General features: G+C 44.6%; 1 protein-coding gene across 4 annotated transcripts in view; it reads right to left on the reverse strand.

The window, feature by feature from the left end:
- cacna1fb (calcium channel, voltage-dependent, L type, alpha 1F subunit) overlaps positions 1–8,137 on the reverse strand; it is a 197,851-nt gene extending 189,714 nt beyond the window's left edge. For all 4 annotated transcript variants that reach the window (XM_055891144.1, XM_055891142.1, XM_055891143.1 and 1 more), the window contains exon 1: positions 7,705–8,137. In XM_055891144.1, coding sequence (XP_055747119.1) covers positions 7,705–7,726 — 22 coding nt within the window. In that variant the 5' untranslated portion in view covers positions 7,727–8,137. The remainder of the gene's footprint in view (positions 1–7,704) is intronic.
- Positions 8,138–9,101: the final 964 nt, after the last annotated feature.

Genomic DNA, 9,101 nt, shown 5'->3' on the forward strand with positions numbered 1-9,101 from the left:
GCAGAGCAGAGAGGAGAGGAGCAGCGAGGAGCAGAGAGGCGAAGAGAGGAGCAGAGAAGAGCAGAGAGGAGCAGAGAGAAGCAGAGAGAAGAGAGAAGCAGAGAGAAGCAGAGCAGAGAGGAGCAGAGAGGAGCAGAGAGGAACAGAGAGGAGCAGAGAGGAGCAGAGAGGAACAGAGAGGAGCAGAGAGGAGCAGAGAGGAGCAGAGAGGAGCAGAGAGGAACAGAGAGGAGCAGAGAGGAGCAGAGAGGAGCAGAGAGGAACAGAGAGGAGCAGAGAGGAACAGAGAGGAGCAGAGAGGAGCAGAGAGAAGCAGAGAGGAGCAGAAAGGAACAGAGAGGAGCAGAGAGAAGCAGAGAGGAGCAGAGAGAAGAGAGAAGCAGAGAGGAGCAGAGATGAGCAGAGAGGAACAGAGAGAAGAGAGGAGCAGAGAGAAGCAGAGCAGAGAGACGAGGAGATGAGCAGAGAGGAGCAGAGAGGAGCAGAGAGGAACAGAGAGGAGCAGAGAGAAGAGAGGAGCAGAGAGGAACAGAGAGGAGCAGAGAGAAGAGAGGAGCAGAGAGCAGAGAGGAGCAGAGAGGAGCAGAGAGGAACAGAGAGGAGCAGAGAGGAACAGAGAGGAGCAGAGAGAAGCAGAGCAGAGAGACGAGGAGAGGAGCAGAGAGGAGCAGAGAGAAGAGAGGAGCAGAGAGGAGCAGAGAGGAACAGAGAGGAGCAGAGAGAAGAGAGGAGCAGAGAGGAACAGAGAGGAGCAGAGAGGAGCAGAGAGGAGCAGAGGGAAGAGAGGAGCCGAAAGGAGCAGAGAGGAGCAGAGAGAAGAGAGGAGCAGAAAGGAACAGAGAGGAGCAGAGAGGAGCAGAGAGGAGCAGAGAGGAACAGAGAGGAGCAGAGAGGAGCAGAGCAGAGAGGAATTGTGGGCTATGGTTTATGTGTTAATACCTGAGGACTCAGTACTCACAGCATACACAGCTAACTGATACACAGCTAACGGACACAGCTAACTGATACACAGCTAACTGATACACTGTTAACTGATACACTGTTAACTAACACACACTGCTAACTGACACACACAGTTAACTGATACACACTGTTGACTGACACACACGGTTAACTGACACACTGCTAACTGAGCAGATGGAGAGGTGGGGCGGCTGGAGAGGGAGAGAGAGGGAGAGAGAGGGAGAAAGACAGAGGGAGACAGAGATATGCTGTGTTATTGTGTGTATGTGAGAGAGGAAAAGAGAGAAGCAGGAGAGAGAGGGGAACAGCGAGAGAGAAAGTGAAAGAGAGAGAGTGAGAGTGGATGAGGAGAGAGAGAGTCGGAGTGTGTGAGGGAGGGAGGGAGTCGGAGTGCATGAGGGAGAGAGTCAGACTGCGTGAGGGAGAGAGAGAGTCATAGTGTGTAAGGGAGAGAAATAGTCAGAGTGCGTGATGGAGCGAGAGTCAGAGTGCGTGAGGGAGGGAGAGAGGCAGAGTGCGTGATGGAGAGAGAGAGTCAGAGTGCGTGAGGGAGGGAGAGAGTCAGAGTGTGTGAGGGAGGGAGAGAGGCAGAGTGCGTGAGGGAGGGAGAGAGAGAGTCAGACTGCGTGAGGGAGGGAGAGAGTCAGAGTGCGTGAGGGAAGGAGAGAGAGAATCAGAGTGTGTGAGGGAGAGAGAGAGTCAGAGTGCATGAGGGAGAGAGAGAGAGAGTCAGAGTGCATGAGGGAGAGAGAGAGAGTCAGAGTGCATGAGGGAGAGAGAGAGAGTCAGAGTGCATGAGGGAGAAAGAGAGGCAGAGTGCGTGAGGGAGAGAGAGAGTCAGAGTGCATGAGGGAGAGAGAGAGAGTCAGAGTGCACGAGGGAGAGAGAGAGAGTCAGAGTGCATGAGGGAGAGAGAGAGAGTCAGAGTGCATGAGGGAGAGAGAGAGAGTCAGAGTGCATGAGGGAGAGAGAGAGAGTCAGAGTGCGTGAGGGAGGGAGAGAGTCAGAGTGCGTGAGGGAAGGAGGGAGAGAGTCAGACTGCGTTATGGAGAGAGAGAGTCAGAGTGCGTGAGGGAGGGAGAGAGTCAGAGTGCGTGAGGGAAGGAGAGAGAGAGTCAGAGTGTGTGAGGGAGAGAGGCAGAGTGCGTGAGGAAGAGAGAGAGTCAGAGTGCATGAGGGAGAGAGAGAGAGTCAGAGTGCATGAGGGAGAGAGAGAGAGTCAGAGTGCATGATGGAGAGAGAGAGAGTCAGAGTGCATGAGGGAGAGAGAGAGAGTCAGAGTGCATGAGGGAGAGAGAGAGAGTCAGAGTGCATGAGGGAGAGAGAGAGTCAGAGTGCATGAGGGAGAGAGAGAGGCAGAGTGCATGAGGGAGAGAGAGAGTCAGAGTGCATGAGGGAGAGAGAGAGAGTCAGAGTGCATGAGGGAGAGAGAGAGAGTCAGAGTGCATGAGGGAGAGAGAGAGAGTCAGAGTGCATGAGGGAGAGAGAGAGAGAGTCAGAGTGCATGAGGGAGAGAGAGAGAGTCAGAGTGCATGAGGGAGAGAGAGAGAGTCAGAGTGCGTGAGGGAAGGAGAGAGAGAGAGTCAGAGTGTGTGAGGGAGAGAGAGTCAGAGTGTGTGAGGGAGACAGACAGTCAGAGTGTGTGAGGGATGGAGAGTTAGAGTGCGTGAGGGAGGGAGAGAGAAGGTCCGAGTGAGTGAGGGAGAGAGAGTCAGAGTGCGTGAGGGAGGGAGAGTGGAACCTGCACTAATAGCTTATATGAATCATATTTTTATCATGATGGTTCCTGGGCTGCAGTGAGATTGAGGGAATCCTAACAGACACTGATAACACTGTTCTCATTAAAACCCTGTCAAGGAGCATTAAATTGAACCAATAGCAGTGGGAGAAACTCCTGTAAAAAGTTCAATAGGTATTAGGTTAAGTACTCAGGACTGATAGGGAGGTCGTTTCAATGGTAATTTGCTTCCTCGTTTTGGAAGATATTAACTCTGTTCATGGGAAGGCTGTCAGGGTTGATGCTCCTGGTGCTACAAAGTATGTTTTAGCTGTCACACAGGAACAGGGCCTTAGCTACAGCTCTATTCGTATTTATTATGGATCCCCATTAGTTCCTGTTAAGGCAGCAGCTACTCTTCCTGGGGTTTATTATGGATCCCCATTAGTTCCTGCCAAGGCAGCAGCTACTCTTCCTGGGGTTTATTATGGATCCCCATGAGTTCCTGCCAAGGCAGCAGCTACTCTTCCTGGGGTTTATTATGGATCCCCATGAGTTCCTGCCAAGGCAGCAGCTACTCTTCCTGGGGGTTATTAAGGATCCCCATGAGTTCCTGCCAAGGCAGCAGCTACTCTTCCTGGGGTTTATTATGGATCCCCATGAGTTCCTGCCAAGGCAGCAGCTACTCTTCCTGGGGTTTATTATGGATCCCCATGAGTTCCTGCCAAGGCAGCAGCTACTCTTCCTGGGGTTTATTATGGATCCCCATGAGTTCCTGCCAAGGCAGCAGCTACTCTTCCTGGGGGTTATTAAGGATCCCCATGAGTTCCTGCCAAGGCAGCAGCTACTCTTCCTGGGGTTTATTAAGGATCCACATGAGTTCCTGCCAAGGCAGCAGCTACTCTTCCTGGGGTTTATTAAGGATCCACATGAGTTCCTGCCAAGGCAGCAGCTACTCTTCCTGGGGTTTATTAAGGATCCACATGAGTTCCTGCCAAGGCAGCAGCTACTCTTCCTGGGGGTTATTAAAGATCCCCATTAGTTCCTGCCAAGGCAGCAGCTACTCTTCCTGGGGTTTATTATGGATCCCCATGAGTTCCTGCCAAGGCAGCAGCTACTCTTCCTGGGGTTTATTATGGATCCTCATTAGTTCCTGCCAAGGCAGCAGCTACTCTTCCTGGGGTTTATTATGGATCCCCATGAGTTCCTGCCAAGGCAGCAGCTAATCTTCCTGTGGTTTATTATGGATCCCCATGAGTTCCTTCCAAGGCAGCAGCTACTCTTCCTGGGGTTTATTATGGATCCCCATGAGTTCCTGCCAAGGCAGCAGCTACTCTTCCTGGGGTTTATTAAGGATCTCCATGAGTTCCTGCCAAGGCAGCAGCTACTCTTCCTGGGGTCCAGCAAAATAAAACTTCTTCAGGCTAGGGTCTATTTTTCTTAATTTCCGTCAGACTGACGTGCCCAAAGTAAACTGCCTGTTGCTCAGGCCCTGAAGCCAGGATATGCATATAATTGGTATCATTGGAAAGAAAACACACTGAAGTTTGTGGAAATGTTAAAATAATGTAGACTATAACACAATAGATATGGTAGGAGAAAATCCAAAGAAAAACCAAACTGATTTTTTTTTTGTTGAGAGCCCATGCTCTTCCAATGGAACGCATAGGTAAATCATTAAATATAGCAATTCAAATGGCTTCCACTGGGTGTCAGTAGTCTTTGTTCAAGGTTTCAGGCTTGTTTCTTTTGAGTTTTGAGTTTTAGTACTGGGATACAGACTTGGAAATTAGTGTATGCACGCACGACGTAGAGGATGCACATCTGCTAATATCGTTTTCCTATTGAACATACTTCTTTCCGTATGAAATATTATAGTTTAATTACATTTTAGGGTACCTGAGGATTAAATAGAAATGTAGTTTGACTTGTTTGAACAAAGTTTAGCGATAGCTTTTTGGATTCCTTTGTCTAGAAGTTGAACGAGTGGATTACTGAAATCTATGGCGCCAACTAAACTGACTTTTTGGGATATAAAGAAGGATTTTATCTAACAAAACAACATTACATGTTGTAGCTGGGACCCTTTGGATGACAAATCAGAAGAAGATTTTCAAAAAGTAATTGAATATTTAATAGCTATTTGTGAATTTATGAAACCTGTGCCGGTGGAAAAATATTTTGATGTGGGTCGCCGTCCTCAGACAATCGCATGGCATGTTTTCGCTGCAAAGTCTACTGTAAAGTCTACTGTAAAGTCTACTGTAAATCGGACAGTGCATTTAGATTTAAGCTTTTAACCGACATAAGACACTTGTATGTCCCTAAATGTTTAATATCCATTATTTTTATTATGTTATTTATTATTAACATGCCATATTATCACTTAATCATTACCATGTTGAATACATTACCCTAACCCTGTTGAAGACATAACCCTAACCCCGTTGAAGACATTACCCTAACCCTGTTGAAGACATAACCCTAACCCTGTTGAAGACATAACCCTAACCCTGTTGAAGACATAACCATTACCCTGTTGAAGACATTACCCTAACCCTGTTGAAGACATTACCCTAACTCTGTTGAAGACATTACCCTAACCCTGTTGAAGACATAACCCTAACCCTGTTGAAGACATTACCCTAACTCTGTTGAAGACATAACCCTAACCCTGTTGAAGACATAACCCTAACCCCGTTGAAGACATTACCCTAACCCTATTGAAGACATTACCCTAACCCCGTTGAAGACATTACCCTAACCCTGTTGAAGACATAACCCTAACCCTGTTGAAGACATTACCCTAACCCTGTTGAAGACATTACCCTAACCCTGTTGAAGACATTACCATTACCCTGTTGAAGACATAACCATAACCCTGTTGAAGACATTACCCTAACCCTGTTGAAGACATAACCATTACCCTGTTGAAGACATAACCCTAACCCTGTTGAAGACATTACCCTAACCCTGTTGAATACATTACCCTAACCCTGTTGAAGACATTACCCTAACCCTGTTGAAGACATAACCCTAACCCCGTTGAAGACATTACCCTAACCCTATTGAAGACATTACCCTAACCCCGTTGAAGACATTACCCTAACCCTGTTGAAGACATAACCCTAACCCTGTTGAAGACATTACCCTAACCCTGTTGAAGACATTACCCTAACCCTGTTGAAGACATTACCATTACCCTGTTGAAGACATAACCATAACCCTGTTGAAGACATTACCCTAACCCTGTTGAAGACATAACCATTACCCTGTTGAAGACATAACCCTAACCCTGTTGAAGACATTACCCTAACCCTGTTGAATACATTACCCTAACCCTGTTGAAGACATTACCCTAACCATGTTGAAGACATTACCCTAACCCTGTTGAAGACATTACCCTAACCCTGTTGAAGACATTACCCTAACCCTGTTGAAGACATTACCCTAACCCCGTTGAAGACATTACCCTAACCCTGTTGAAGACATTACCCTAACCCCGTTGAAGACATTACCCTAACCCTGTTGAAGACATTACCCTAACCCTGTTCAAGACATTACCCCAACCCCGTTGAAGACATTACCCACATCACAAGAGGCCATAATTGCTGCTATCCGCAGCCTACGTCTCGTCATGAAGGATATCCTTAAAAGTCTGTCAAATAATTGGCCCTGTTCCTTTGAAAGGAGAGATATTTCTGTGTCCTGAAACAAGAGTTGGTAAAAAAAAAAAATACAAAAAATAATGATGTCAACCAATGGAGAGACAAAGATTTCCATTATGAAGCCTGGAGTTCAGTTAGGTTCTGCATGAGAGCAACCACAAGATGGGCTGTTGCAGTGTATTTGAAACTGGGGACCAAAAGGGGGGGGGGGGGGGGGGGGTTATTTTGAGTTGTTTTTCTCCCCCCCCCAGAACTACACACTAACAAAATCTTTGATAAGTGGAATCAGGTGTGCAGCGCTAGAGGACATGCTAAAAGGTGCTCCCTTTGTGCGCTCCTCAGGACTACGATGAAGAAACACCGTCTACTACTGTATATTACTGTATTTTAAAACTGCGTATGGAATAAATGTATAGAGGTAGCAAAACATTATTGGACATGTTTGGTTATTGGATACCAGGGGGGTGTTTAGTGAATGAAATGCAGAGAAATGATGACTGTAAGACGAAACATGGCATTTACAACCAGGTACCGATGTGTCCATTTTCACTGCATCACACAACAATAAACACATATTAATTATCCCCTTGAGGATCGATGAAGTACTCACCATTCATGTCTGTACTATTTATCTGTTGTCACATTAGATTTGCGCCATGCAAATTCAGAACGGGAACAAATACAGTCATTTACGTGAACCATCAAAAGAAGATACTGAAACGGACTATATTGCACCGTGTCCGTGTGGTGAAATGTACAAGAATATTCATCCATCTATAAGGTAATTGACAAAATAACTGTCAAATGTCTCACTTTTTTGTTGTTGTTAAGTAAATCACCAACTGCTTTAGGCTACTGTCCCTTGTCACAATCTGTAGGTTTAAAAAAACAAAAACAACTATAGCCTTAATGTTTTAGTTTTAGTTAGACGGCATAGAGATTTGAGTTGGTTGTCAATGTCAACGGGAGAAATGCAGGCCACAAATGTCTGTGAGAGAAACAGCTGTCCGCATCTGCCAAAAAGGTGACGCGTAACGAAATGTAGGTCTGCCGTTTTTCTCAAACGATGCCGTTTTCTCTACTCTCATTAATCCAGAGTTGTAATCTGAATTTAGAAACAATAGTTATAGAAGATTCTGACTTCTGATCGACACTGAATCGACAAAAAATAAAAGAATGTCCCATAAAGTTGCGCTTCTGTAGAGATCGGTTTAAGTCTAAAAATAGGTGCTATGAAAGAAGGAAAACAACTGGGTAGGAAATAAATCATTCAAAATGGAAAAACATACACAAAATGTTCTGTATTAAAATGAAAATAAGATGTAAACAATGAATTATTGATGACAATATTCTTACTTTTGCGATTGTCCTCATACATGTCGGGGATTGTAGCCTTCAGCTGATCGCAGAGAAATGCATTATCCTCAGACAGGAGTTCACTTTTTCACTGTTTATTCCACGTTTATATATATCCCAATAGAAATATCTCCAAGTTTACGTGTTTAAATATTAAAAATAAATACACGCGAACTTCTTTACATTTTCAATGGGGTTTCAGCTTCATTCCATAATTATTTCCATAGTAACGTTAGATCAATTAGTAACCGTTTGAATGAAACCGTAGTAAACAAAACGAGAATCCGTCGACATGTAGTGATTTTAAAAGACTAGTGTTGATTCTTTTAAAAATAAGAAATATATTTGCAATCCTTTCACATTAATCTCACTGGGCTTTCTCTGTTCACTATCTGTCTCCGTATTTAAGCCATCAATTCAGGATTAAAGAAAAAATGTAGTCCTTTAAAGGGGATGGCAGCCTAGAAACTTATTAAAGGCAGGGACGCGCTCGGCGGCAGAAGGTTAAATTACATGACGACAGAAAATTCTGTGCTCAGATAAAGTCAACCGATTTGTAACCCAATGTTGTTCTAACAAATTGCTACTTCCTTATTAACACATTATTAATAATATGAATATCATAATTAGCATACATATTAATTACTAAAACATTAACATTAAGAATTTCTCCTCTATGACAGTCAGCAGGTGTAATGATTCCTAGTCAATTGTACAACTGAATGCATTCAACTGAAATGTGTCTTCCACATTTAACCCAACCCTTTCCTAATCTCTCTCCCTCTCTCTCTCTCTCTCTCTCTCTCTCTCTCTCTCTCTCTCTCTCTCTCTCTCTCTCTCTCTCTCTCTCTCTCTCTCTCTCTCTCTCTCTATCTCTCTCTCTCTCTCTCTTTCATCTCTCTCTCTCTCTCTATCTCTCTCTCTCTCTCTCTCTCTCTCTCTCTCTCTCTCTTGTACAGCACACGTTTATTGAAAGTGTGGGCAGAGCAACAACTTGCAGCGTGACCATAACATCCAATCCAATCTGAGTTAAATTCATTCCAAAAAATATAGAACCTTAGGTCAAAGAATTTAGATGAGATTGAAAAAATAATACAAATAAATAACCAAAGCCAAAAAATTGCTGAACTAGGTAGGCTACTAGGAATAACTGATGAACTAGATAGGCTACCAGGAATAACTGATGAACTAGATAGGCTACCAGGAATAACTGTTGAACTAGGTAGGCTTCTAGGAATAACTGTTGAACTAGGTAGGCTTCTAGGAATAACTGTTGAACTAGGTAGGCTTCTAGGAATAACTGATCAACTAGATAGGCTACCAGGAATAACTGATGAAGTAGATAGGCTACTAGGAATAACTTTTGAACTAGATAGGCTACCAGGAATAACTGTTGG

This window comes from Salvelinus fontinalis, chromosome 31 (genome assembly GCF_029448725.1).
Source record: "Salvelinus fontinalis isolate EN_2023a chromosome 31, ASM2944872v1, whole genome shotgun sequence".
Classification (NCBI taxonomy): Eukaryota; Metazoa; Chordata; class Actinopteri; order Salmoniformes; family Salmonidae; genus Salvelinus; species Salvelinus fontinalis.